This window comes from Takifugu rubripes, chromosome 17 (assembly GCF_901000725.2).
Source record: "Takifugu rubripes chromosome 17, fTakRub1.2, whole genome shotgun sequence".
NCBI classification, from domain to species: domain Eukaryota; kingdom Metazoa; phylum Chordata; class Actinopteri; order Tetraodontiformes; family Tetraodontidae; genus Takifugu; species Takifugu rubripes.
This window is the reverse complement of record NC_042301.1, coordinates 6,522,145-6,550,115: the sequence shown is the minus strand read 5'-3', so window position 1 is coordinate 6,550,115 and position 27,971 is coordinate 6,522,145. Positions and strand designations below refer to the sequence as shown.

General features: G+C 41.0%; 4 protein-coding genes and 1 long non-coding RNA gene across 8 annotated transcripts; 2 read left to right on the top strand and 3 right to left on the bottom strand.

Annotated features, from left to right (window-relative positions):
- Nucleotides 1-147: 147 nt before the first annotated feature.
- Nucleotides 148-3,722, bottom strand: chrna9a (cholinergic receptor, nicotinic, alpha 9a). The gene is made up of 7 exons (XM_003972172.3): nucleotides 3,539-3,722; nucleotides 3,271-3,416; nucleotides 2,680-2,834; nucleotides 2,425-2,605; nucleotides 1,458-1,809; nucleotides 579-1,144; nucleotides 148-489 (listed from the first exon to the last, which is right to left on the bottom strand). The coding sequence occupies exons 1-7, from the start codon at nucleotides 3,582-3,584 to the stop codon at nucleotides 319-321; spliced, it is 1,617 nt and encodes a 538-aa protein (XP_003972221.2). The 5' UTR covers nucleotides 3,585-3,722; the 3' UTR covers nucleotides 148-318.
- A 2,505-nt stretch (nucleotides 3,723-6,227) lies between these two features.
- rhoh (ras homolog family member H) lies at nucleotides 6,228-8,446 on the bottom strand. The gene is made up of 2 exons (XM_011612600.2): nucleotides 8,143-8,446; nucleotides 6,228-7,444 (listed from the first exon to the last, which is right to left on the bottom strand). Exon 2 carries the CDS (start codon nucleotides 7,082-7,084, stop codon nucleotides 6,497-6,499), a length of 588 nt encoding a protein of 195 aa, XP_011610902.1. The 5' UTR covers nucleotides 7,085-7,444; nucleotides 8,143-8,446; the 3' UTR covers nucleotides 6,228-6,496.
- A 466-nt stretch (nucleotides 8,447-8,912) lies between these two features.
- On the bottom strand, nucleotides 8,913-21,173 carry n4bp2 (NEDD4 binding protein 2). Of its 4 annotated transcripts, none has more exons than XM_011612597.2 (17): nucleotides 20,758-21,171; nucleotides 19,159-19,730; nucleotides 18,833-19,035; nucleotides 18,493-18,617; nucleotides 18,095-18,183; nucleotides 17,874-17,950; nucleotides 17,518-17,655; nucleotides 14,812-17,333; nucleotides 14,310-14,389; nucleotides 14,154-14,199; nucleotides 13,897-14,054; nucleotides 13,620-13,735; nucleotides 13,282-13,408; nucleotides 11,007-11,183; nucleotides 10,577-10,745; nucleotides 10,123-10,246; nucleotides 8,913-10,027 (listed from the first exon to the last, which is right to left on the bottom strand). In XM_011612597.2, exons 1-17 carry the CDS (start codon nucleotides 21,008-21,010, stop codon nucleotides 9,982-9,984), a joined length of 5,022 nt encoding a protein of 1,673 aa, XP_011610899.2. In that variant the 5' UTR covers nucleotides 21,011-21,171; the 3' UTR covers nucleotides 8,913-9,981. The 4 variants fall into 4 exon arrangements, with proteins under 4 accessions (XP_011610899.2, XP_011610900.2, XP_011610898.2 ...); XM_011612598.2 differs by having other exon boundaries at nucleotides 19,225-19,730; nucleotides 20,758-21,170; XM_011612596.2 differs by having other exon boundaries at nucleotides 18,833-19,730.
- On the top strand, nucleotides 21,061-23,113 carry LOC115253289 (uncharacterized). Its single transcript, XR_003891592.1, has 2 exons — nucleotides 21,061-21,198; nucleotides 22,645-23,113. It is a non-coding gene; the product is annotated as an uncharacterized lncRNA (long non-coding RNA).
- Nucleotides 23,114-23,255: 142 nt separating this feature from the next.
- psmd12 (proteasome 26S subunit, non-ATPase 12) lies at nucleotides 23,256-27,621 on the top strand. The gene is made up of 11 exons (XM_003972159.3): nucleotides 23,256-23,468; nucleotides 23,828-23,887; nucleotides 24,113-24,241; nucleotides 24,442-24,549; nucleotides 24,654-24,758; nucleotides 24,859-25,008; nucleotides 25,158-25,292; nucleotides 25,687-25,799; nucleotides 25,884-26,058; nucleotides 26,750-26,827; nucleotides 27,100-27,621. The coding sequence occupies exons 1-11, from the start codon at nucleotides 23,361-23,363 to the stop codon at nucleotides 27,307-27,309; spliced, it is 1,371 nt and encodes a 456-aa protein (XP_003972208.1). The 5' UTR covers nucleotides 23,256-23,360; the 3' UTR covers nucleotides 27,310-27,621.
- The last annotated feature ends 350 nt before the right edge of the window (nucleotides 27,622-27,971 follow it).

Here is a 27,971-nt window from a genome sequence, read left to right as displayed (position 1 = left end):
GTGAGATGTGTGGCTGTTGGCTCATGAATAATGGAGAGTTCATGCTTGTTCCAGGCGAGACCTAGATTGTCTTTCCACTTCACTGCTCCATCACACACAAGCAGACCTGAAATTAAGTAACACAGCGACACAGGACAGGCCGGTTTTATGCAGCCCTCTTTATGTCAAACAGAAAAAGTAACAGCACCACAAAGCTCACACATCAAGTTTACTGTCTTAAAAATGTTTCTGATTCCAGCAGTGATGGTCTGGTCACTACAGTAACACCTGAGTGGTAGGGAACGTCAGTGAAGTCTGAAATTGGTCGTGTCGATGCTGTCATGATGCCTTGGCGATGATGAGGATGCTCATGAGGAAGACCATAACAAAAAAGATCCACATAAAAAACCTGTCCATCACCTTAGCAACCTTCTTCCATTCTGCGACCTTGACACAAGTAGCTTTCTGCTCTCGAAAGCAGTTTGCTATGAACTGGATGTTCTTCACCACCTGAAGAAGAAACCAAGAGATTAACAAACACATCTCCAGAAACATCAGGAGAAGGAGTATGAAGGTAAAGGAAGAAAAGGCTGCTGCACCTCTTTATGTTGCATGCAGGGACAGCAGCCCGGACATGCCTGGACTGTCAGTTTCTCTGCAGGATAGAGGAGCTTCTCTTTCAGTCCTCCATTCAGGTGCTGGAGGTTTTGTGGGGGAGACAGGGCCTGGAAATTAATTTCATCTCTCCGGATGTGTCGATAGCTCTGTGTATTTACTTGCTTCTGGTCGATTTTGTCTATTCTGGAAGTCCGGTTGTTATGGTTGGCATTGCCATTCACCTGGATATTGTTATGATGGTGGACACTATGGCCATTGCTATACTTGTGAGTCTCCCTTTGATGAAGGTAGAGGTCATGGGATGAGTCGTCAAGGTTATCACTCACAGTTTCCTCAGGGTATAGGGGAATGCTTTCACTCTCTGGCGTGGTACAATTCTCCCCCACCTCATAGACGAAGAATATTTTGGACATGTAGTCGATGATGAGCACCTTGGCCCAGTGAGGGACTGGCTTGGCCTCAGCACCGCAGAAATGAATGTTCATGATAAAGATAGTGAGAGAGGTGGAGGCTGTGATCATAGTCATTGTTGCTATGTAGTACTTCCCTGAAGAAGAGGACAGAAGAGATGTTTTTATGGTGGCAAACATCTAAACGACATATAGAAAGACCAAAGCTGGAATGAGACCCAGAACTTTATGGTTTTGAGAATACAGCCAAACATCTGCTAAATGACAAGTTCAATTTTACTTTGATAAACATGAAATTATACAAACATATTTTTAAAAACATCCTTGAAATGCTTTTTATTGAAGAGAATGATGAGGGAATAAGGAGAGAGCATAGGTAACACTTATATTGACCTATTCATTTCTAGTCTAACAATGTGGTGAAATTAAAAGATCAGCAATCATTCAAACCTATGTAGGGCATGCTTTCTGCGGGAGGCATGCTCTCCGCCACCAACAACTGGAACACAGTGAGTGCCAACAGCACCGTGACCCCGAGGGAAACCTTCTCCCCCGAGTCAGCCGGCAGGTAGAAGCCCAGTGGAGCCAGGAATGAGATGAGGAAGCAGGGCAGCAGCAAATTGAAGATGTAGAAGGAGGAGCGACGCTTGAGGAGCAGCGTGAAGGTTACCTCGGTGTAAGGGTCAGAACAACAACCGTACATCCTGACTTTTCTCACTGCCGGCATGCCGTGGCACTCCCATTCCACATTCTCTACAAAGTCGGAAAGGTCACCGCTGTCCATTGTTAGACTAATGTCCACCTGCATGAAGGACAAACATATAAATGACACAGAGATGTGAGTGTGAAGCAATGTAGCAAAACAATGGAAGAGCTTGGCGACATGGGAGTGATCCTACAGTCTCGTTTCACCCTGATTATGGAGAAAAAAAAGGAAATTTTTCAAATTTGTCCTCAACTGATCTGGTAAATGTTCCAGCATGACTTGGTCCAGTTTGAAAGTCCTCCAAGATGGTGTAAATATACACAGAAGCCTCAAGGTAAGACTTTCACTTTTGTCCATTAACCCTTTAGATAGAAGCAAAATTAATTTTACTCCGTGATTAGCCAAATTCTCATTTTAAATTTCCGCACAATAAATGTATTTTCAGTTGGATTTTTCAGACTCCAGGACTTCAGTAAAAAACATGCAATCACCCAAAATATTAAAATCAGACTCCTCAGAAACACACAACTTCTGAAAAACAACATTTAAAAAATGAAGAGGGGGGGGCAGCTTTTATCTAATGCCCCCGCCCCAGTCGTGGGATGCTGGTTGCATCTGCGTTTGAATGATTGAACAAAAGAAATGACATCAGACTCTCAGAATTTTGAATAAACTGTGGTTCTCCCTTATTTCCTTTCTGTTTCAACACACCTGGTTACCATTGTAGGTCCAGGAGCCGAAGGTGAGGGTGCACTGCTGCCAGTCGAAGGGGAAGTAGGAGACATCAACCACACACGTGCTCTTGGTGATGGCTGGAGAGTCCCACACGATCTCTCCGTTGTATCGCAGCTTCACATTAGTGTTGGAAGCACCTGCAGACTCCTCGTCGGCTCTACTCACACAAACAACCAGGCAGCGGTTGAGGTTTGGTGGCTTCTCTTTATTTTGCCCCCATTTGTTACTGACTTGTTGTAGAGGACAATGTCTGGTTTCCAAACCAGGTCGCTAGGGATGTTAATCATCTCAAGGTCGTTGTAGTCTTCCTTGTCCCACTTTAGATATGCATCGTGCCAGACCTGCCTGATCCACAAATATGTGGTCAGCACCTGGTTCCTCTCATCCTAACGGGGTGAAAGAAGAGTGAAGACATCAGCTTTGTGCTTTAGTGCAGTATAATAACAGGAGATGTAGCAGAGCCACATCACTGTCCTCTAGCCAAATTATTAAAATACATCTGCCAACTTCTCAGACTCTACACACATGATCTACACATAATCTCTTTCATTATGAATTTAAAAACATATATTTTGCAGTCCCAATAGGAGGCAACTTTCTGCTGGACAGAAGAGTTGGCATTTTTATTTCTAGATAATAGTTTAATACTGAAACTCAAAAATTAAAGAAGAGACTGGTGTATTCCCTCAAGAGGATGTTCTACTTTTATCATATTATGGAACCCTGAAGAATCACCTCCTAATTTCACCTCATAGAAGAACACAAAGACATCCTGCCTTGTTTGTTTGTTAAAAAGTCAATGAAAGTTTTCAGTGGGCTTACCATATCTTTAATCTGTGACAGAGTGATCTGCAGAGAGACGTTGAGGGCCTCATCCGTGTCCTCCACAGGTCTCAGAGCATTGGAGTAGTTCTCCATTAGATCATTCAGAAGTTTCCGGGCATAATGACCCTGAGCACTATGGGACACTGTGGGAGCGGAGACCGTGACAGTGGTCAGGTGTCACAGGGGAAACCAAGTAGAAGAGGGTATAGGAAGAAGCAAATGCAGCTGCAGAGAGAAAAACACGCATGCATCATGCAGAGCTGACCTGGCACCAAGAGGCTGATCCAGACCATTAATGTTGCCATCCTCATTTTCAACTGGTCGCAAGATGAAAGATCAATTATTCAGCAAAGCGCTTGGCGGGTCCAAAATCCACAATGTCACTCTCAGCTGAGTGAGCTGAGAGCACAGAATCATTTCAAGTCTAACATCCTGTCACAGCCTCTGAACGTTTCAGAGCTGTTAGGTCGCCTCAGTTTCTGGGTTGTGTGTGTGTGTGTGTGTGTGTGTGATCACTGTTCTGGAACAGGACCTGGGGCTATCACTCACACATACAGGTACACAGGTCGACAGAAGGCTCATATAACTCACACAGGTACTGGTAGAAATGTGATGCGCCATCCCACACACGCGCAAACACACACGCTCGCATGTGCGCACGCACGCACACACTCACACACACACACATGCACATACAGACACACAGTGTAGTGACATGTGTCAGTCACATAGTGACACTTTCTTAGTGACACTAGGGTCAGGGGGGATGAACACCCATGCATGTCAGCATGGATGACATCTTATACATGTTATATGACAAAGAACACACAGAACTGCCATCATGTTTCAGGCCGTCAGTCAGGTGTTTATTACAAGGATGACTTTTCCAGACCAGCCCAAAGACTAGATCTGAACCCGCTAACAGAAACCCATTCATCTTATTTTGGTAAACAACAGCTGTGTTTTTTGCTATAATATATTTTTGTTATTGTTTTCATCAGATCGCTTCCAGAAAGTCATGTGGTAAAGGAAGCAGAGAAGAGGATGTGTCTGACCAGTTATCATCTGTCATCCATCAAAAAGACAAGTGTTTAACTCTTGTGTGGTTATGACACGCTGCAATATTACCACTTTGTGTCTAAACCTTCAAATGTAAAAAAACTAAAGAGTTTAACCAGATCAAAATTTTCTCGGAGCTTCCTGTAGTTCGATTTTCATTATTATGATTAGTAATAATCAAAGATTTGTAAGAATTTCTGTTGAGATCGTTAAACTGAGTTAGTGCAGAAGACCGCACATGATGATGTGATATGTTAATGTGTCACTGAGGTTCTGTGGTAGTGAGCCTGCATGGGACAGGTGTTTCCTGTGTGTGTGTGTGTGTGTGTGTGTGTGTGTGTGCGTGCGTGCGTGCGTGCGTGCGTGCGTGCGTGCGTGCGTGCGTGCATGTGCGTGTGTGTGTTAGAGAGATAGTTAAGGTAAGTAAATGTGTTCAGTATATGGAATAAAGTCATTTTCTGTTCTGCTTTTAGAGTGGATGACGTGGTGCCTGCTGGTGTCCAGAGTTTAGGAACCTCTGTGGGACAAAAATATCCAACAGTGTCTGAAGAGGTTTGTACATGTTTGTAAGTGACCCACAATAATCTGTCTCATGCAGTGGAGGTCAGACACTTCGCGTGTAGGCGCAGCTCGTTCACATTTAAAGATGATCTAAATAAAAAGTGTAAATCATAGCGGTGGACTGCAAACATAACTGTAGGACTCAGACGAGTGACAGCTGTACAAAAAAGGAAATAAAAAAACATGAGCTGGATTTGTGTAAAGCATAACTTTCCAAAACATTACAGTTAATGTTATTAATGTTGTATTGTCATGTATAATCCTGTAATAATTTGTTATTTTGATTCATTAGTGTGAATTTGGGTCTCTGATAATGAGAAGCTGTAATAATAATAATAACAATAATAATTCGTTTTGAGTTCAGACTACTGAGAGAGAACATCAGAACTGAGAAACAACAGCACCATCACGGAGAAAAGAGAACATCACAACAGAAAGAACATCACAACTAACCTACTTGATCCTCTTTCCCCGTGAGCTAAAGTCATGAATCGACAAAATGGCAGATGTTTCACTACGTAATGATGTTCTTTCTGTGTGTGTGTGTGTGTGTGTGTGTGTGTGTGTGCGTGCGTGAACTCACCAGTTTTTACAACTTATGTTAACTTTAAAACTGTCTGTTTTCTTATTTGAAGTCGTGTGTTTGACCTGATGGTAGAAGAGACAGTCAGAAAGTGTTGATGGAGGATGGTGTAAAGGTCAGGCTGGAGATGGACAGGAAGGAGAACGTGAGGCCGTGATGAGTGTCAGGACCATTATGAGGCCCGTCATGAACGTCAGGATCGTCATGAGTTCCATCAGGAGATACACGATGAGCATCAGGACCGTCATGAATTTTCATGAACCTTAAATATTAAAACATTTTTAAATTTTGTATAAAATTTTTAAAAAAAGTTTTAATGTTTAAATGTTTCATAGAAGTTGCGTTTTTTTCTGAATATGAGTGTGTTCTGATACAGTATCCAGTAATTTCTGATACATACATCCAGTCTTTGAAAGATGGTGTAATTACGCAGGTCTACTGATGCACAGCTTGTTTCTGAAATTCTACCAGGTTTTTTAGCCAAAAGATTTCAAATAATAAGATTTTTCTTTCTTTAAAGAAAAAAATCAGAGAATATTACTGAATCTGTGCAAACACAAGCATAATTTATATATTTAAGGAGTATTTAGACCTGCGACACATGACATGATGTCATTTTGTGGGTTTTACTTAAGATTTTCTTTACTTACATGACACAAATATGACAAATACTAAAGAAATAGAGATTTTTGATGAAAATTATTGACAATTCCTCTGCTTTGAGGAGACACAAAAAATCTGCTCATTATTATTGAATTGTATCATTTTATTTCCTAACATCTAAAAAGTCCATGATGATAAAAACACAAAGGAGGAAGACATTTAAACGCACTCTGTTCACTAAATACATTTAAATGAATCAAATATTTTCTATTGTGTTCTTAAATCCCATTAATTTGAGGGTGAATTTTGAATAAGTAACTGAATGCAGTCATTTATCTGGAGCGTCACCTTACAGGTTAAATCAAAATGCCCCAGATAAATTTTACAAGTGTTCTTGTGTTCTCCTCATGTCAAAGGTCAAAAGACTTTGCACTGGTTTATGCGGAACATCCGCCGTCGGGCCTGTTTTTTGGCCTGGTTGACAACAATTCGCACGGCGTACTCAAACACCTGCTGGACGCCGCGGTTGCTAAAGGCAGAACATTCCACGTAGCCTTTGGCTTTAATTTCACGAGCCATTTGTGCCCCCTCCGCTGATGTGGTGCAGTTGCCCCGATAGGCCCCCATTTCCCGCAGGTCCGTTTGTGTGGCCACAACCAGAACAGGAACATTGGGCAGGTGCTCCCGAACCTCAGGGAGCCACTTTTTGTGGACATTGGCCAGTGAGTTCGGGTTAGCCACAGAGTAACAGATGAGAACGATGTCCGCCTGCTGGTAGGATCTGGGTCGGATCTGTTGAAAGGTGTCATTGCCCGCTGTGTCCCACAGTCCCAGGCTGATGTGGACACCATCCATGTACACCTCCACCCCTGTATTATCAAACACCGTGGGCCTGTAGGACTCCGGGAAGGTCTCTGAGGTGAAGCGTACCAGCAGTGCCGTCTTTCCCACAGCGTTGTCCCCAACAAGGACACACTTAATAGACATTCCCGTCACCCTGTTCATGGTCACCTGGTGGAGTCTCACCCCTCTCAGTGTCTGTGGTTTGGGTCTTCTGGATCTTGTGGACCTGCAGAGGGTTCACTCCGTGTCTGCTGTGTTTCCCTATACAGTTGGTAGATTTATGTGGTGGCTGGTGGCCCCGACAGGTGCCGGCTCCATTTTCTGGGACTTTAGTTGAACTCACATATGTCGTCTCTCTTTTCACGGTCCTTGGTCTAAAAATATAGTCGACAGTTCTTCAGTCTCGTTACTTGCTTCTTGTAACACCACCTGCTCTTGGATCTTGTCTCCCTTTACTGAGATTCTCTTCTTTCTGACTGGAGCTGAAAACTTGTCCTTATCACCAAATTGTAGATGCTCTTCCTGAGAGCAGAGGAATATGATATTTTAGACATGTCTACAAACAGTTCAGCATCAACAACCAGTGTTCATAACAGGATATTCTTTAGCAAACAAACCTTAAATTATTTCCTTTTTATAGCCAGGGTTAGACTCTCCTTCCAGACACGGAAGTAAAGAGTTGTGTGCTTGTGTTAAAGAATTTTATATATTTGCACTCATATGTGCACACTTTCCAACTTTTAATGCATCTTCATCATAAAGACTCATAAAAAAAACTTAGGACTTTGCTGTTTTGAAGCGACATTTGAAGGTTTTGGTTTTGGTTTTTTTTTTTTAAACGTTCCTGGTGAATAACAATATTTTGTATGAAAAAACCACAGTAGAGAATTAAGTCACGGAATGCATGCGGCCATATTGCCGTCATCAGACCTCAGCTCCATAACGCAGATGGAACATTTCAATCTGCTTTTTCCCCTCACATTAAAGTCTTCGTCTCTCTGGAACTCAACCTTTTATGCTCTAAATCATAGATAAATTATTCAATTTGTCACCTATTGATTGTGATTACACACAGTATTTTAATGTCTTTTAATAAAGAAAGGGTCAGATTATAAAAGCTCAACCATAAATCAATTATAAATCTTTGGTTGTATTTCAGAGGAATCATGAAGTCTCAATAGCTGAGTAAAATTCGAGAACAAGGACAAAACAAATATTACCTTTCTGTCAGTTTGTCCAGTCTTCAACAGGCCCTCTTCATAATTTTTACAGCGTCGAGGAGCAAAGGTTCAGCCTGAAATTCAAACTTCACTTTCTGAGTTTAAATAAAATAAACCCTCGTCTACTAATGTGGTGTAAGTGTGTATTCTTTAGAGATGTAAAATGTCCCAAATTCTTGACACCTGTCTTTTGAAGCAGGGTGGTAAAGTAGAGAAAGGAAGTGCTAAAAGAAGGTAAAGAGAGAGAGAGAGAGAGAGAGAGCGTGCGCGAGCGGAGAGCAGCACATCCGCTGCTTCTACAGTCGAGGCACGACTGTTGCTCCCCCACAGCTGCTGTTTTTTGGTTTCTTTTTAAATTATATGTGACTGTCTGTGTGCTCTTTGCACGGGACACTGTAGGAAATTGGCCATGATGCCTTCAGGTACCACCTACAATGAAGTCTGTTTTGATTGGAAGCAGTACAAATAAAACAAGAATTCCTCATCATTTTATAATGTAAGGAACATGGATGAGCTACATTAATTCTGTTGCAAGGTCCCTGATTTGGTGCATTGTGGTCTTTAACAATAAGTGTGTGTGTGGGGGGGGTGATTACAGTAAAATAATTTCAGAAATTTACAAACTGCTGGTGTTCAGTGGCAGACTATATCACGTGGATGTCAGGAGAGCAAGCAAATTTCTCCAATATGATTTCTGACATTGCTCCTGAACTACAGTTTGGTCATCATGTTACATTATGTTTGATAAATAAAATAACAATCAAGACAACTTTAGTATAAGGCCTTTTATTAAAAAATACTGTACTTACACAAATTAATACAAAAATACAATTATGTCTGAGTCACATGTTCATGATATATACTGTACAATAAAATTACATGATTGATGTTACAAAAATATTACATTGAGGCAATATTAAAAACACTGAATAACCTGAGAAAAAAAGCCATCTCAAAAATAGGCACATCAGGCTAAGCAAGGCTAAAAAATGACCGACTTAACCTGGGCGGGAATCCTGATCTATAAGCATCTTGGATTGAATTATGTGGCATTCAAAGGTGAAAGAGATTCTCATGTTGGTCTAATCCACTAAAGCTGAGCACTGCAGGGTATTTGTTGTCTTAAAAAGAACCATTTTCAACCTATTAGAGAGTTTTTCCTCCCACCACCATCAGTTGTAGCTGCATCTATCACTCTCAACCCTTCAACAAATGTGAAGGAGCAGTCCTGATCTGCCCTGTGTTGCTGAATACAGCACAACATAAAGCCAACTTTATTCATAATCATCAACAGGCTTTGATGTTAAGGCTTTTAAATGCAACTCCTGGTAGGAAAGACACACTTTTCATAGAAAAGAAAATGTCTTAACAGATTAAGATGGCAAATATATTTGATCTGTGTCTTAAAAATGAATGCCATTTAATCCTGGCAATAAAACTCTCTGAATGTAATGTACATTCATTATCTAAGACTACAACCATCTACAGATAAGTAAATGCTTCAACAAAGCCTGTAAAAAAATATTTTCTTAAAAATCATATGCATCATAATGTATACATGCATTAAAAACCCTTATGTTATGTGTTTTACCCTAATGCAGATAATGTACATAAGGCCTGAACTGAGGTTTAACACATAAATTTATGATTACATTAGATTTCTAAAACCTATGGTTATTGGAAAAACAAGTGGAAGATGTACAGACTCTAGACTGATGTCAAGAAACAAATGCAAGGAGGATGATTGAGGGAGGGAGGGAAGGAGAGAGTGAGCGAGAGAGAGAGAGAGTGATTGAGATTTCTTCAATAGCAGCTTGAATCAATTAACTGAGGTTCTTCTTACTTCAGAGAGACCAAAACGAGTCCTGGCTTTGGCTCGGTGAACCTGATTTAAGAGATCAAAGAAAGGAAAGTGCCTCAGAATGAAAACGAGTTTCGTGAGTCATACATGCGCGTGTGCTTGAGTCTATGTGTGCCTACCTGTAGTTTGCGTTGGTGAGGTAGTTTATGACTGCGGGGCGGATGCGGGCTACACCCCCCTGACTGTGGTTCCCTCTTCCTGTGATGACAGACAGCTGAGGTCGACACAACCCCTTCTCATACGCTGCGTGATGGAAGGCCAGAGAACAACATACAAGGTGAACAAGAGCTTCCTGTAGCTCAGCAGAGCACCACGTGGACTGAACCCATCTACAACAGGCTGACTACAAGATTAACTGGAGTTAGACTGACAAACAGAACGAATAAAGACTGATCTAGATTGTTGGGACCTGAAAGGAGTATTTTCTTGCATTAATCACCACCTCATTTTCAGACTATATTTTGGTTGTTTACATAGTCAGTCAGAAGATCCGCTTGATACGTTCTTGTTAGTTACGTCAATTCTCTACCGGTAAACAGTAAATACAACATAAATTAGTGATTCTTTTGTTACCTGTTGTTTTGTCGTGTAAAACCTGGACAAGATGATCAAGGGCTTCATCTACATGTAGTCCATGAAGGTCTAGAATGTTGTTGGGCAGCAATGAGGAGTTCACCCGCTCAAAGATCTGAACTGCTGCACGGTGATTCGCCTCACTCATCCGCTTACCGTGCATGTGCCCCTGTACCAAGTGATACAACATTTAACTTTACACTTTTCTGTAGATCCCTAGACACCCACTTGAAAGGAACACACTTCTCGCTCCCAGTAATATCTTTTATGAGGCTTGTGGACATTTTTTGGCTATCTAAAATTAATTTTGTCATGAAAACTTTTGCAAATGCTCAAATTTGCAAACTTATTTGGTAAATTTATCAGTTTGGCTAACGCTTTAGATGTTGCACTAAAGAACATCATGAAAAACACACATTTAGTTCATCACCTGTTGTGCATAAAAAGACGCCACCTCTTTGCGACCTTGCTTGAAAGCTTCAGCAGCCTTGGCAAAGCTCTCAAGCCGTCTCTTCCTCTGAAGGCTGGCCTCAGCCCTGAAATCCTCATACTCTGGGTCTTCTGTGTCCTGATACTCTGGCTTCATAGATGCTGCAGGCTTCTGCCTCTGCCAAATAAAGAAGGGACAGATATGTAGATATACAGTGCCTTGCGAAAGTATTCGGCCCCCTTGAACCTTGCAACCTTTCGCCACATTTCAGGCTTCAAACATAAAGATATAAAATTTACATTTTTTGTCAAGAAACAACAACAAGTGGGACACAATCGTGAAGGGGAACGAAATTTATTGAATAATTTAAACTTTTTTAACAAATAAAAAACTGAAAAGTGGGGCGTGCAATATTATTCGGCCCCCTTGTGTTAATACTTTGTAGCGCCACCTTTTGCTCCAATTACAGCTGCAAGTCGCTTGGGGTATGTTTCTATCAGTTTTGCACATCGAGAGACTGAAATTCTTGCCCATTCTTCCTTGCAAAATAGCTCGAGCTCAGTGAGGTTGGATGGAGAGCGTTTGTGAACAGCAGTCTTCAGCTCTTTCCACAGATTCTCGATTGGATTCAGGTCTGGACTTTGACTTGGCCATTCTAACACCTGGATACATTTATTTGTGAACCATTCCATTGTAGATTTGGCTTTATGTTTTGGATCATTGTCCCGTTGGAAGATAAATCTCCGTCCCAGTCTCAGGTCTTGTGCAGACTCCAACAGGTTTTCTTCCAGAATGGTCCTGTATTTGGCTCCATCCATCTTCCCATCAATTTTAACCATCTTCCCTGTCCCTGCTGAAGAAAAGCAGGCCCAAACCATGATGCTGCCACCACCATGTTTGACAGTGGGGATGGTGTGTTCAGGGTGATGAGCTGTGTTGCTTTTACGCCAAACATGTCGTTTTGCATTGTGGCCAAAAAGCGCGATTTATGTTTCATCTGACCAGAGCACCTTCTTCCACATGTTTGGTGTGTCTCTCAGGTGGCTTGTGGCAAACTTTAAACGAGACTTTTTATGGATATCTTTGAGAAATGGCTTTCTTCTTGCCACTCTTCCATAAAGGCCAGATTTGTGCAGTGATTGTTGAAGGACGACTGATTGTTGTCCTATGGACAGACTCTCCCACCTCAGCTGTAGATCTCTGCAGTTCATCCAGAGTGATCATGGGCCTCTTGGCTGCATCTCTGATCAGTTCTCTCCTTGTTCGAGATGAAAGTTTGGAGGGACGGCCGGGTCTTGGTAGATTTGCAGTGGTCTGATACTCCTTCCATTTCAATATGATTGCTTGCACAGTGCTCCTTGAGATGTTTAAAGCTTGGGAAATCTTTTTGTATCCAAATCTGGCTTTAAACTTCTCCACAACAGTATCTCGGACCTGCCTGGTGTGTTCCTTGGTCTTCATGATGCTCTCTGCGCTTTAAACAGATACCCTGAGACTATCACAGAGCAGGTGGATTCTATTTATCATCATCAGTCATTTAGGACAACATTGGATCATTCAGAGATCCTCACTGAACTTCTGGAGTGAGTTTGCTGCACTGAAAGTAAAGGGGCCGAATAATATTGCACGCCCCACTTTTCAGTTTTTTATTTGTTAAAAAAGTTTAAATTATTCAATAAATTTCGTTCCACTTAACAATTGTGTCCCACTTGTTGTTGTTTCTTGACAAAAAATTTAAATTTTATATCTTTATGTTTGAAGCCTGAAATGTGGCGAAAGGTTGCAAGGTTCAAGGGGGCCGAATACTTTCGCAAGGCACTGTAATACTCAGAGATGTGAGGTTGCTGTTGAAAAACTCTGATAGAGGCCAAGGTTCAGGAATTGTGGTTAAAGTTAAAACCAAAAGAACAGAGATGAATAAATCTGGCTGTGTGACTATGACCGGGTGGTCATTAAGGGTTGGAGTTATAATCTATGGTGATGGATGAAAGAATATACAAAAATATTTCCTTGACTAAGTTATTGTTTGCTTATTGGTCTCAATGCTAAAGGGTCAGCTCAGTGGATGTCTGCTCCAGAATACATCAATTACTTTGACAACAAATCATTATTTTCGAGTCATTGATAATGCTCTTTAGCTGTCCAAATTCTAAATATTAACAGTCTAAATAAGACAGCACTGAGAATGCAGAGCTACAGAGACAGATTACAGATTACAGATCCAAATACATTAAATAAGTGTTTTGCTGATTTCTCTACATGTGTTTGTGGGTACCAGTTCCCTCTCCCCGCTGTTTGCTCTGTGGTGGTCAGTTGGAGGTGCTTGTGGAGCAACAACTGTCTTTACAGGTTCCTCATCCAGCAGAGAGCGTAGAAATAACTCTGTGTGCGTCAAACTGTAACTGTAAACATATATAGTGACATATATCAGGAGCAGGACACCGACAGCTGCAACACAAACGTTTTGTTTTGTCACAAAAGTTAATGAAGCTGTAATGATGTTTTAAAAAATTCGACTGAAGTCTGTAAGTGTCCTGCATCTCTGGAAAAGCTTCAAATTGGGTGACCCAGAAGTGTCATTAGTTAAACTGCCAACCAAAGCAAAAGCCTCACTTGTGATCTCTGAAGATGGCCTGAAGGAAGTGACGGTCAATACTGGGGAAAAGGGCATACAGCTGATTCTCCTTCAGGAGACTGGCTCCATCCAGATCAGCCAGACCTTTTCCTTTCTGAAAATGGAAGCAATGAAAACAAGGTTTAAGTGAATAAATGTCATTTTGATGGATATCAATTACATCTGGAACTGGGGAGTGCATTTGGATACAGCCTTTTTGTCACACTGTGAACAGTTATGAGCTATTTGATACTGACTATTTCTGTATGTTCACACCTTTTCCATGTTGTCTTGTAGAGCCTGTTCCTCCTTTATAATGTCTCTGAGAGAAATGCTTGGCTGGGACACCTTCCAGTGGTCAATGAATGGCATCGGACTATCAAAAAATGCTGGTCCAGATTTGGCCATGTCCCACTCCTGCCAGTTTGTCGCATCTGAACATTTACATTTTAATAAATAGCAAGTATGAAACCTAAAATTATGTCTTTATAAAGCAAATAAAAAATGGTTTCATTAAGTTGCCTGTAACTTACCCTTCTTACGGGACAGAAAAGAAAGAGTTGCCTGCCTCTGCTTTTCCTGTAGAACAACAGAGTCAGGATTTTCACTGAATACTATCGATAAATAAAACTGCAGCTGTTTACCAGATCTTGTTATAAATTAATTAAAACAGACTTGTATTCAGTTACCTGAACACTTTCCTTCCACTTTTGGTGGAGCAGTTTAGCCAGGTTGAGGTCCATCTGTACTGCACAGTCATCGGTAGAATCTGATCATTGTAGACAGGAGTGAAGGAATGGATCAGCTCAACAACAATGACCCCTGCAGCTTGGCTTTAAATTTTACTGAGAGTAATAAACTGAATCAACAGAATACAAAACCTAACTCTGTTTTGATTCTCAGTAAAGTCAAAATCTATTTATACCAAAAGATATTATTGGAGAAAGTTATCAGATTATGTCACTCCAAGGTCATCAAATACAAGTGATGCATTACATCAATATGCTATACAGTAATGTGTGTCTATGTGTGCGTATGTGTGAGAGTAGAATGTGATTTTCTAAAACATGCATATATCATACTTGGGTTGATCTGCAACTGTCCTGTGTTGTAAAAATATCTCCTATGATCTCTGTAACTTATACACAATATTTGATGAGTTCTTTAAGAATCACTTCCTGTCTTATTTACCTGGGTCCACTCCCACTGGGCCAAACAGTTCTATTAGCTGGAGAGCCACCTCAGTGGGTAGCTTCAGCTCCACACTCTGGATATCCAAGTGATGACTTCCAGCAGCTCCCATGTGTCTTCTTCCAGGTATGTCCTTTTTTTCTTCTTCCTCTATCCTGTTTAGCTCAGCCTGCAGCAACGCACTGACCGCTTCCATGCTGGCCAACTCATCCTCAGTTTCAACAGTTGCCTCCTCAGTTACCAATCCTTCATCCCAAACTTCTGATCCCACTTCCTGTTCTTGTTCCATGCCTGTTCTCTCTCCTGCATTTGTCACGAGATGTTCTGTTTGAAGGGATGTTTCCAAAAGTGAAGTTGTTTCAGAACGACCTTTGTCCGCAACTGTACATTCAAGATGACCCCCAGAATTGCCGGGTCTCCAATCTGACTCTGACATTTTGTCCTCAATCCCAACAGGCTGGTTCTGAGTGTGACGTTTCTCTATTGCATCGGGACATGTTGTGTTTTCCACAACAGGCTTTATCTCATTTCCTCCATCCTCTGTACCATCCTTCAATTTTTGGTCTACGTCTTCTTCTTTGAAGAAGATCTCTCCAGAGTCCAGCAATAAGTTGGTGGTCCATTCCAAGTCCTGATGACATTTGTCAAAGAGATCCTCCAGGGTGTCAAAACTAACCAGTTTAAAATGACGGCTGAGGATGCGCAAACTCTCAAGTCTGTCTTGACTTACCCCAAGCTCTTTGTCTTCCAGCTGTGTGCTTTTGTCATGCACCACACGATACGGCACCTCTCTGTGGCTGCGTGAGTGAGCTGCAGTTGACAACTTAAACCAAGAAGAATTACCAGACAGCACCATAATGTTATGAAGTTGGCTATAAGTGGCGATGAACTCTTCATCTAGGTTATTCTGATTACTAAGACGCCAGAGAAAAGCAAAGTCCTGTGGTTCTGTCTGGGAGAAACAGTCTGAGACTCCTACAGACAGAGGGGAAGACGGCTGAGGCTTCGATCTTGACTGGATGGAATGGTCAGAATTTGGCTCAAGACAAGTACTCCATTCAGGACCTAAATGTTGAACATGAGTGTTACTGCTCATCTGACAACTGTTAACATTTATTGAGCCTACCACAGAATCCACTGAAGAAGAGGGGCAATTCTGGGTGAAGGTGAGGGCTAGTTTACACTGCTTTCCTGATCTACGGCCCTGATGCTGCTTCCTCTCCTGACTTCCTCCAATACAGGAACTACTTTCTGCTCCAACAGAGTTCCCACAAACAGGACTCAGATTGAAGTTGCTATTTCGACTTACATCGGCACCAGAACTAGTATGTGTGCTGCCATCTACCTCGGTGACAGTAGTATCAAGCTCCATATCATCACCACAGTGTACATCTGCCTCAACAGTGTCAGATAGAGCCAATGAACTAATATCAGGAGATAAGAGGGGACTCGTAATGGCTGGTTTTAAAGCCAGAGATCCCGTTTCATTGTGACTTTCCTTGTTGATATTTACATCATTTTCTGCTTTCGGAACTCCCCAATCATCCATTAAGGCTACCGTGGTATTAGAAGAGTCATTCATCTTCTGGTCCAACACAAAGTCAGGTAATTCTCCATGGCTGCGGTTTAGTAACATGTCTTGTTCTTTCTCTTTACTGCTGGAGCTACCATAACATCTATATGCTTCCTCCTTGTTTGGCTCTAATTCTTCTTCAGAGCTTGAAGATAGGGAGGATGAACTGAAATTGTCCATCTGAATGTCAGCAACATCTGTCTGAATAAGATCCAGAAGCTTCTGAAACTCTGTTTTATCGGCCTCAGGCTGTAATTTGTTTTGGGTTTCATTGGATCGAGATGCAGCTTCGTCTGTGTTCTCATGTCTTTCTTTACACCCTTCTCTTCTCTTCCTCACCTGGCGCTGCTGTAGAAACCCCTCACATGGCCAGTCTCCTGTAAAATCCATTTGAGGTATGCCTTGTACACCCTCGTGCCTCAGCAAGTCACTTGTTTGCGTTTCCTCTTCCTTTGACCTTTCTTTGTCCCCCAATTTTCTATCTGATTGGTTGGCATATTTCACCAGATCTGCAGGCTCCAGGTTGTCCAAACAAGATCTCCTACTTGGCCTCTCTCGTCTTACTCTTTGTCCAATTGTCTCAGAAAAAACTGCAGACATTTCATCACCCTGCTGATCTTCATTCATCACTGACTCCACTAGACAATCTGGGATTGTCTGATCAACTGTCAGATGATGTAGCTCCAACTGTGCATCCAGCTCACATTTTACTTCATCTGAATCTATGTCCTTGTCCATCTCTGGTATTTCAGGATTTTCTGCAGCTGTTCCAGTTGGTTGAAAATTGAGGGATTCTAATTCAGTAAACCTGCAGGCTCCATCTTCCACAAGTCCCATTTCACCACTAAGACCAGTAGAAGAAACATCAGGAAGTGAGGAGAACAGATGAGGATGAGACAATTCAGGCCGTCCAACAATGTCGGGACAATGTGTCTCAGAAGATAACAACCTAGAAAAATCAGAGGAAATGTGGATGCTTCACCTCACAGCACAAGAGTGGCACAGCATTTTTAAACAGTGCTATTTCTTAAATATTTATTCATCTAGATTAAATAATTTATTTGTCAGCCGATAAAATTGAACATCGACTAGTTAAATGTATAATATCAACAAAGCAGACCAACTGCTCTTACTCAGAGCTTTCATCCTCCAGAAGGTGGCATTGTTGGAACTCCATCTGTGGTCCTAAGATGGACTGGACAGAGACAACACGCTCGTACTTACTGAGCATATGCCGTATGGTCTCCAAAGGCACGTCGTGTGTGGTACGTCTGCACACATAAAAAGGACAAATACAAACTGGGTTTCTTTAGCATAGATATTGCTTAACTGCCACTTTACAAGATTATTAGAAAATCTAAATATTACATATACTTGTTACTTGTATTAAAACAAAAATGTGGTTTATATTCATTTAGCCATTGGATTTTTAAAAAGGTCTAACTGAAATCAATCACTGGAAAAATAGTAAATATCATTATTCTTGTACCTCATCAGTTCTCTGGGCTTATACCTCCACCATGTGTCTGGCTCCCGGAACAGGACCATGTATCCATGTTTGACTGCCTAATACCAAAAAGAGACCAAAAGGACTCTATATGCATTGTTTCAATGTGAGGTAAACATTATGAATGTAGTTTCTAGAGTGCTAAATTCTACAGTTAGTGATAAAATATCAATATTTCCTGTATTGCAGGAGATTTGACTGACCTGAATCACATAGGGTCTCATCTCCCAGCCTTGCAGGTTTGTGTTGTCGATGATAATGGGGTTAGAGCCCCTTTGAAAAGCTTCTTTGGCTTTGCCATGAAATTGTGACGAGAGAGAAGGAAAAATAAACTTGATCGACATGATAAAATATGCTTATGCCTTTTCTCAACAGGTTGCCGGTTGGTAAACAATAATCCTAATCTTTTTGTTCCACAAAAGACAATGAGATGGATTCTCTACTGCCAGTTCAATAAATAAGTTAAATAAGACCATTTTATCTAAAGATTATTGTGATTGACAAGTTGGCTTTAGTCAATTACAGAAGATCAAAAAAACTCTGGGTTGACCTTCAGTGTCCATTTTTGAAAGAAGAGTCTCTTGGTGCCGAGTTGTCTTACCTCTTTTGTGGTTCGACTCGTGGGCATCCCCCAGAGCATTGGGGTTAAACTGATAATCTCCATTGTGAGTGAAATAGTCATCTGTGGATAGTATAACAGCACCTGGGTTATGTTCCATCAGGGCTCTACAGAAAAACACACACACATTGAGGTAAAAGTCCCTCATTCTCAAAAACAAGCAAATCCCCAGAAATAATTCTCATTTAATCATGAGGAGATCCACAAGCGAGTATATGAATGAAAGACAGGAAAAAAGAAAAGGGTTGTTATATAAATAAATAAATATATGTGAATATCACAAGTTACAAAGGAGTATTGAAAGCTTTTTTTTTTTTTTTACCTTGCCAAGGTTGACTTCCCAGAGCCAGGAGCACCACGCAGCAGCACAAGGACCCTCCCATGTAGCCTAAGCCGGTTGTGAGGGACAGGCAGGGCCCAGGACTTTGGAATAGTAGCAGAGGGTCTGATGGGTGCTATACTGATGGGCCTGTGACTCGGCCAGGGAATCGAGGCCTGTGGCTGGTTGGTCAAATTGGAAGGCAGCTGAGCAACAGGGATGATAAAGGCAGGCCCTTGGTTTTGACCAACATGTGGAGTAAATACAGGCGCGTCTATGTTCAAGGGTGACTGTAAGTAGCCACTTGGCTCTGGAGTCAAGACGCTTACTTTAGCTCTTGCTCCTCCAACAGCAGTATTTACAGACATATGCAAAGGCTGTTGCTTTTTATACACCTGAAAAGCTGAAGGACGCCCGGATGCTCCCAGATCCAGTGAAGGTTTTGGCTTGTCTGTAGGTGTTTCTGCCATCAGCTGTGTGAAGTCCATTGATGGTTTCTCTTTGATAACACTCTCATTCTCCCAAGTGCTGGGTGGGTCAAGTACAGAGGAAGCTCCATACATCTGGCTCCCCTGGCTACCAGATTCAAGCTGCAAGCTAGACTGAAGCAGTTCAGGGAGGTCTTGTTTTGAAATTAATGGAGAGGACGAGTTCTGGCTAATGTGTTGCTCTTGTTGTATGGTTCGGGTCTCTAGCTCCTGATCAACCAGGAGGTCTAGTTCTTCTCTCAGAGAGTCAGAGCAATGATCAGTGGAGTCAGCTTCTGCTCCTGAATTAGATAAGAGTTGTGGACTGAGCAGGGCTGAGACAGTACGCTCAAAGCCAGAGATCGGAGATGGTCCTGGAGCTGCACCTTCAGCGGCGATTGAAAGCTCCAAGAGAGAGTCCATAGCATGTTCAACTAAAACAAAGAGTGTAAAAATTAATCATTAGTCTGATTTCTAGTGCTAGGATGAGTTTTTACAATCCAGGAGTTAATATAAAAATATTAATTCCTGGATTGTAAAAACTCATCCTTGTGTCTTTAAACTAAAATCCAATCGACATTATGATTTAGCTTTGTGTGAGGGCCATTCAATCTGAATTTCCTACTTAAAGTTAAAATGCCATTTCCCCTCAAAATATATTAACAGGTGTAGTGCACCATTGTTGTGATGTGGTTCTAAATCCACTGATAAATGATAAGTGTTTCTATTAAAACCAGCTACGACCATTTGTGGTTTTATCAATTAAATAGGAAGCCATAACGAGTTGTCTCCATCCTATCCTGATTATGAGTGCTATATAATCGGCTCACTCAGCTGAGAGCTGTAAATATTCTGTCTTCTAAAATCATTAGGGATTGGTGTAAAAACCAATGGAACTTTTCACTGAAAAACAAGGTTACTGAATTTAAATCAACAATCCTTTCAACTGCAACATCAGAAAAGACAGTAGCAAACACAATTTATATTATGTAACTCAACTGTCCTGATGTGACGTAGGTTACGCAAAACTCGAAAGTACTTTTGTTTGATTTTGAAGGAGACTGTTTTTTGATTCGTTACAGTTAACATGAAGTGTAGCTCTTGATAAATGGTTGTCTATTGTCGGTTTAACTCATCTTCAATAAGCATGCGACGTTTGTGCCGTTATAACATAAGTGACATGAACAACGCTTTTAATCAAGTAACAAATTCAAACGGTGCGGTTGCATAAGTGTTATTGTGCTTATATTCCATCGATCGGGATATACTGTATGTCCGTCAACATATGGCTCTGGTACAAACAGGTACAACAGGTGAATATGAGCGCGTGGTCCGACAACTATTTCTACCTTGGAGGAATCGTCTGCTAACAAGCTGAGCGTCTCAATATATACACGTTTATCGATCAATATCATTCCCATAACTCGCAGAACAGGTTGTAACACTGGTGTTTGTCGCTACCTTTAAAATCACACTCGGCTAGGACGATGTAGATGACGTCAGGGTCCAGGTGAGAGAACATCTCCTGCATCCCCTTAATGATTCTCTCTTCGTCGGAGTTAGACAGTGGGGCGCTAGATGGAAAGTTGCCCGCCATAGCGCTGTCAAATTCATGAGGTCCTCGACGACCCGTGTTTTGATCGGGGCTTCCCACTTCCGGCGGCCCGCCAGGAACTCTGCCTGGACTCTGGTCGCTTTTCTTTTTGCGCGGCATTTCGGGCTCCAATCTGCTACACACAGCGAACTAGGTAGCCACGGACAATGAGAAGGTAGCGCGGAAGTAAATGCATGATAGCGCCTCTGAGAAGTAAACTACAACTGCTGAGAGTTACGACATCGGTACAACACTTCCAGAGGCGGAACTAACCGAAAACACGTCCGTTCCAGGGCTGATGGGCGGAGGTGCGTCACGTGCTGAAAAGCCGGAAATGAATTAAAGCTATGTGCACAGGAATGTGTGGATTCTCAATCATCCAGTCATAGTTATCCAAGGTAGTTTTCTGTGTCAACTGGACTGTTTTTCTTCTCTTTTGAAGACGTTTCGACTTCTATCCAGAAGGCTTCTTCAGTTCCAGAAAACTACACAGAAAACTACCTTGGATATTTACACAGGAAGTTACGGAGTCCCTAAAGGGACATGCACAAAATTAAAAAAAATTACCTTTATTTGGCTTTCAACAACTCCTCGGATATTTCAACTGCTGCTAAGTAAGTTTCTGGTATGCACTAGTTTTATAAAGTCCTCATTTTGGTTTACAGTTCTTGAAATTACCAGACCTGGTCTACAGTACCTTTTATATTTTAATGTAGGCCTTTATTAAAAGAACATTGCTTGATTGTTAATCTCCATCAAAAGATTCTGCAGGAATGACAAATAAATGACTTCTGAAACCTGAAATGCTATATTGGCGCAAGGGATACACTGATTTTGAACGTCATTGATTTTTGTTTATAAAGACAACTAGAATCATCTGCCAAAACCAGGGATATAGATGGATGTCCACCAAAGGCAAGGAGCAATTCTTTAAGGACTAGACCCAAGAGGAACACGATGGCTCCATCTCTAAACCTATTTTTCTAAATGGCCCAATTGAGCATTTGGATACTTATAACAATTTCAGGCACTTCGGATTCTGTATTACTGCCTGCATTGAGGGGTAATTATCTTATTTGGGTGGATGCATTTACTACTAGCATTTACTCCATTGCAATATGCATGATGGTCTACTGTCGAAATCTAAATTGAGGGAGTAGGCGAGGTTTCTTCAGGTGGGAATCAGTGGATTTCTTCATCTCTCTCTTTTCTGATATAGAAATTTTATCTTAGAAAGCAAGTAGCGGCTGCTTATGATGCACCCTGCTGGGTCCTCTCTTCTCTTCTCTTCTCTTCTCTTCTCTTCTCTTCTCTTCTCTTCTCTTCTCTTCTCTTCTCTTCTCTTCTCTTCTCTTCTCTATATCCATCTAAAGGTATTGCCATCTTCATAGCTTTATGCTAACCTACTGACCTCCAACCCTGCTGACCCACTCAACCTCCTATACCAGCAGTTTGTTATAACTTTCCATGATCTCTTCCTATTCTTTCCTCTACCTGTCCTCTCCACTTCTCCTCCTTTTCTACCCAGCTGGCCATCAGCAGGAGAGTCCTTCTGCATGAGCCTGGTCCTGCTCAAGGTTTCGTCCTGTTAAAGGGGAGTTTTTCCTTGTTGGGTCTCAGGCCCTGGGATTCTGTAAAGCGCCAAAAAACAATTTTGATTTTAACAGACGCTATAAAGCTTGATTGACTGATTGATTGATCTGTCTGTTTAAAAAAACAACAACATTTGAATATACCCTTTTGTTTCTCGCCAGGTTGAGGTAGATGAGACCTGCTGAATGTGGGATTCCCATGTCATGAGGCCACTGAAGAATGACAATGAATGCCCTGCTATCAACCCAAAAACCTGCATGTTTCCAGAACTCCAAAGAACTTATATCTGTTTTTCAGAAGTGGAATATTGCACATATTGCATATTGCATAGATATTGCACAGTTTTGTCAGAGTAAATGCACATTCTAATCATCATTCTGAAGGTGGAGGTCACAGTTACATCTCCCAATAGATGCTTTTAAGAAATGAATTAAGATATATCCATAATTTATTACATCTATATTAAAGCACACAATATTTCTGTAGCTCAGCTAGAAAATTACAGTTTTACTTTCAGTTATGTGTATCGTGGGGTTATTCAATATATTGGAATTTAGTCACTGACAAATTAAATAATGATATTTATGTAAATGTTGATGTAACCTTGAATTAAAAGCATATGCCAATTAACTTCCTGTCAAATTTAAAACTTTCTTTGTGAAAATTCAATAAAGTCAATAAAATAAATCTCCCTAAAAGAGAAAAGAATAAATAAATATATAACGCCTGTCTATTTTATTGGGTCCTTGCTGGGTCCTTCAGGCGCTATGGACTGCTGTTTCATTCTTCCATCTGATTCGTTCATTTGACAGAGAAAATAGGTGTTTGGTTTTGTGGAAAAGCATTGTTGTAGTATTGAAACTTGTACACCGCAAGAATGGCAGAGGAACGATCAGAAAGATCTGATGGAAGAATTGTTAAAATGGAAATCGACTACAGTTCAACTGTAGACCAGCGTCTCCCGGAATGCGAGAAAATGGCCAAAGTGAGTATGTTCGAAAAGAGGCCAGCGCTGGCTGAGTCATGGTGCATCACGGTCTGATACCTTCGAAGCTAACGTGTATTAGCATTACTTACGCTGTTTTAAAAATACATGTATGTCTATATATGATCGTAAATTTAGAATCACTACTAAAGTCAGTGCATCTAGATACATTTTTATCACAAAACTTGTTGAAAACAAGGTAGCATGCTAACCGTTTAGCGGATATGCTTTTTAATATATTGGCAGTGTCAATACACTGACGTGCTTGTTGGAATGCCAATAAAACTCAATGATATTTGTGAACATCAAAATCACGTCAAAAGATTTTCATCCTGAATAAATCAATGTTTCACCCATAGGAGGGCAAGCTGCAAGAGGCCATCGAGGGTTTGTTGTCACTGGAGAAGCAAACGCGAACGGTAAAATGATTGAACTTGTTTTGATATCTTTAAGGCGGATGACGTTTTTGTTTAAGCAATATGGTGTTAGACATTTATAAAGTCTAAGAATATTTTATTTCAATAGCTGTGTCCTTAAAAGCAGCGGATTTCCAGATAATTTGATATGATGTTATTGATAAAAGTAGTGAATTTACTAAGAACAGTAAAATTATTGGTGTTTTTTGAACCTCTGACTTCTGTCAGGCATCAGACATGGTGTCCACCTCCAGAATCCTTGTGGCTGTGGTGCAGATGTGCTATCAAGCTAAAGACTGGGATGCCCTGAATGAAAACATCATGTTGCTCACCAAAAGGAGGAGTCAGCTTAAACAGGTTGATTACTAATAACTCTTTACTAATCTAAATGGTGGTTGAAAAATAAAATCATTGTGATCCAATACCCCCCCCCCCCCCCCACTCGTTTTTTTTGGCAATATAATCAGTTGTGTAAATGTCATTGAAGTGAAAGAAATAATGTAAAGTCATATTGTAAAGTAATACTCAGATGCCTTATCTCTCTGTGTCCTCATCAGGCTGTTGCCAAGATGGTGCAAGAGTGCTACAAGTATGTGGATGCTGTGACAGACCTCAACATCAAGCTAAGACTTATTGACACACTTCGCACTGTGACAGCTGGCAAGGTTTGTTCTTTTATTTAGATTTCTGACAATGTGTACTCTACTGGAAAAAACGGCCAGGTCCCACCTTCTTTCCTGCTAATGTTTTAAGAATGCTGTCATCATAGATCTATGTAGAGATTGAGCGTGCAAGGCTAACAAAGACCCTGGCCAATATCAAGGAGCAGAGTGGAGATGTCAAAGAGGCAGCAGCCATTCTTCAGGAGCTGCAGGTATTTCATGAACCCAGCTTGCAATTTTTGACAGGTAAAATTGGCACACAGCCCTGTTTGAGATGTTGTTTTCAACCTTGGTTCTCTCCTGCATGCTTAGGTTGAGACATATGGCTCCATGGAAAAAAAGGAGAAAGTGGAGTTTATACTTGAACAAATGAGACTTTGCATTGCTGTTAAAGATTACATCCGCACCCAGATCATCAGCAAGAAGATTAACACCAAGTTCTTTCAGGAAGAGGGCACTGAAGTAAGGAGATATCTGACATGTTGGCTTTCATATAACACTGAACTGTTTTGTGAAGTTAAATTGACAGGATGGTTTGGTTTGCCGTCTGTGTGATCTCATTAGTAACACTGTTACTAAACACAGGGTTTTGTCTTATTGTAATATATCAGGAATCAAAGTTGAAGTACTACAACCTAATGATCCAAGTGGACCAGCATGAGGGCTCTTACCTTTCTATCTGTAAACATTATCGTGCCATCTATGACACCCCCTGTATCTTAGAGGACAGCAGCAAGTGGCAACAGGTATGTGAGTCTTTAATGTGTGGTTTACTGTGGTTTAGTCAGTGCCCACAGCAAGCGAGGAGGTTGTAGATGTAAATATACAATCACAACTATGAATGTAGATGCCATTGGAGTCATGTGGTCACATTTTTACTTGGGGCATTTTCAATTTGTGTTTAATTTTGTTGTTTGTCAGTAGTTGAAATAAGATACAAATATTTTAATTTAACTTAAATGAATAAATGATTGCGTATCACCTTATTTTGCTTACATGCACCCCAACAAACACAGTTATTTAATATAGGACATCTAAAAATAGGTCGCCAAACAGTTGTAAGTTCTAATTGTTTTTTTTGAGGTGCTTTTCATGAAAATATGATTTTCATATGTATGCTTCGTCTCCGTTGTTCTTCAGGCCCTGAAGAGTGTGGTGCTGTACGTTATCCTTTCCCCTTACGACAATGAGCAGTCGGACCTTGTGCACAGAATCAGTAAAGACAAAAAACTTGAAGAAATCCCCAAATACAAGTACGACAATCCTGAGAACATTGAGTCCATCAGATCGATTCGTCTTATGAGACGTGGGTATAAGTTTCACGTTTTCGTTTGCAGGGATCTTCTGAAACAGTTCACCACAATGGAGCTGATGCGCTGGACCTCACTGGTCGATGATTATGGAAAGGAGCTGCGAGACGGCTCCCCTGACAGCCCTGCCACCGATGTCTTTTCCTATTCAGAGGAGGGAGAGAAGCGGTGGAAGGATCTGAAGAACAGAGTGGTGGAGCATGTGAGTTGACATCTGTTGCTGCTTTTCCACTGGCAGCCCCGTTTGCCCCTGTGAGCTACAGTATTTGAGCCCAGTGTGGTTAAGGATAATGTGTGTGTGTCGTAAATGCTGACAGAGTCCCACAGCAGTTGTCACTGGCACGGCGTAACATTTGGTTGAAAATCAGATTTTATATGCCATGCATGTGTTTTTATCTTCCTGAAAAAGTCCCATGCCTTTTAGCATCTGTGTAAAGCTGAACCAGCTCAGGAGAGAGTTCTGCTTGCTCTGAGCAGACTGATTTGGGCAGACACACATTGGCCCCACTCTGGAGAAGGTCCATCTTGACCGCTACTCAGTTCAACAAAGGAGCTGATGGAGAAGCAAACTGACGTGGCATGGTCTGGTTTCATGTGAATAAGGGGCATGAGCATCTAACCATACACTAGCGCAGGTCTGATATGGGGCAAAATATTAGATCAATTTCAAATTTAGTGTCGAAATATTGTAATAATATCAGTGGGCTCAGAAGAACAGAGTGACTGAACCTCATCGGATCTTTAAAACAAGTCACTTTTACTGTCCTTGTTTGTCTTTTTAATACTTTTAGCATCCTGTCTGGTTATTCTGACCATGCAGCTCCTAAAATGGAAGTATGCTGTAAACTCTTACAAGTTGGTGTGTATTAATGTTGTTCTGCTTGTTTCTCTAGAACATCCGAATAATGGCCAAATATTACACCAGAATCACAATGAAGAGGATGGCAGGACTCCTCGACCTCTCTGTTGATGTAAGCAGCACTAATACTCCAAAGATTCTTAAATCTGAAGCTCAGAAAAACACTTAAGTGTGACTTTATGACTCTTGTCGTTCACTAATGCATTCACTTTTTGTTTTTATTTTAAAAAATCCGTATCCATTGTATAAGTATGAGCAAATGAGTCTCTGCTTGTATTTCAAGACAGCTGGTGTTAGATTTAATATTTATTGAATGAATATGAAACACAAAGGTAATAATGTAAGACAAATAGTAAATAAAAAATTTCTTATCTATTCCACAAGGAATCTGAGGAGTTCCTCTCCAGCCTTGTTGTAAACAAAACCATCTATGCCAAGGTGGACCGACTGGCCGGCATCATTAACTTTCAGAGACCCAAAGACCCCAACGACCTGCTCAACGATTGGTCCCACAAACTCAACTCGCTCATGTCTCTGGTCAACAAGACCACGCATCTTATTGCCAAGGAGGAGATGATTCACAACCTGCAGTGAATTGGCAACAAGTTGCTGCTATTGTCTTTTTGGTTATCATTTGTCTGTTTTTCTTCTGCTTGATTCTTTTTGAATTTGCAGTATGTTAACTGGGAATACAACATTTCCCAAATAATTGGGGGAGAAAAACATTTGCAACACATAACCAGTACCTGAAACCTTTTTGTTTTATCTAGAGTCCAGTAAACACCGACAACCAACATGTCAGTAGCTTCCACTCGGGCAAAATTTCTTTATCAAAATGTCTGTAAAACTTGAAAGTGTTTGTGGAGCAATGTAAACAATAAATCCATCACATTCGGTGAACTGATAGTGCAGCTTCTAATTATGACGGGAAGTCATTTATCACTGCAGACAGTTGTCAACAATGCTCAAGAGGTTTCTGCTGCATCTGAATAAATCACATGAAATCTCTTCTCCCCCCCCCCCCCCCTCCTGCAGTAATACACTTGATCTCAGCTCATTTTAAGAATCTGACCAGAACATCTGAAATCATGTCTGAAGAAAACATTCATTTTCTTACACTTAGACTGGATGTAACTATGTAACATAGTATGTAACTCAAGGCTGTAGTTGCTTTAACTTAAACACATTTTGCATGTACACCCATTTAATTTCAGTTACTGGAGACATTTGAAAATTCTGATGGATGTTTAAAAAAC

Bases quoted from the DNA above. Each gene is read 5' to 3' on its own strand.
- chrna9a (XM_003972172.3), bottom strand. From the start codon at position 3,584: ATGAGGATGGCAACATTAATGGTCTGGATCAGCCTCTTGGTGCCAG. The intron at 3,417-3,538 runs GTCAGCTCTGCA...CCGCTCCCACAG, and splicing joins GATCAGCCTCTTGGTGCCAG to TGTCCCATAGTGCTCAGGGT. The intron at 2,835-3,270 runs GTAAGCCCACTG...TCACCCCGTTAG, and splicing joins TGTCACAGATTAAAGATATG to GATGAGAGGAACCAGGTGCT.
- rhoh (XM_011612600.2), bottom strand. From the start codon at position 7,084: ATGAACAGGGTGACGGGAATGTCTATTAAGTGTGTCCTTGTTGGGGAC.
- n4bp2 (XM_011612596.2), bottom strand. From the start codon at position 21,010: ATGCCGCGCAAAAAGAAAAGCGACCAGAGTCCAGGCAGAGTTCCTGGC. The intron at 18,618-18,832 runs GTAAAAAAAAAA...GTTTTTCTGTAG, and splicing joins GGGAAGTCAACCTTGGCAAG to AGCCCTGATGGAACATAACC. The intron at 13,409-13,619 runs GTGAGGCTTTTG...ATATGTTTACAG, and splicing joins GCCATCTTCAGAGATCACAA to TTACAGTTTGACGCACACAG.
- psmd12 (XM_003972159.3), top strand. From the start codon at position 23,361: ATGGCAGAGGAACGATCAGAAAGATCTGATGGAAGAATTGTTAAAATG. The intron at 23,888-24,112 runs GTAAAATGATTG...GACTTCTGTCAG, and splicing joins TGGAGAAGCAAACGCGAACG to GCATCAGACATGGTGTCCAC. The intron at 25,293-25,686 runs GTATGTGAGTCT...GTTGTTCTTCAG, and splicing joins ACAGCAGCAAGTGGCAACAG to GCCCTGAAGAGTGTGGTGCT.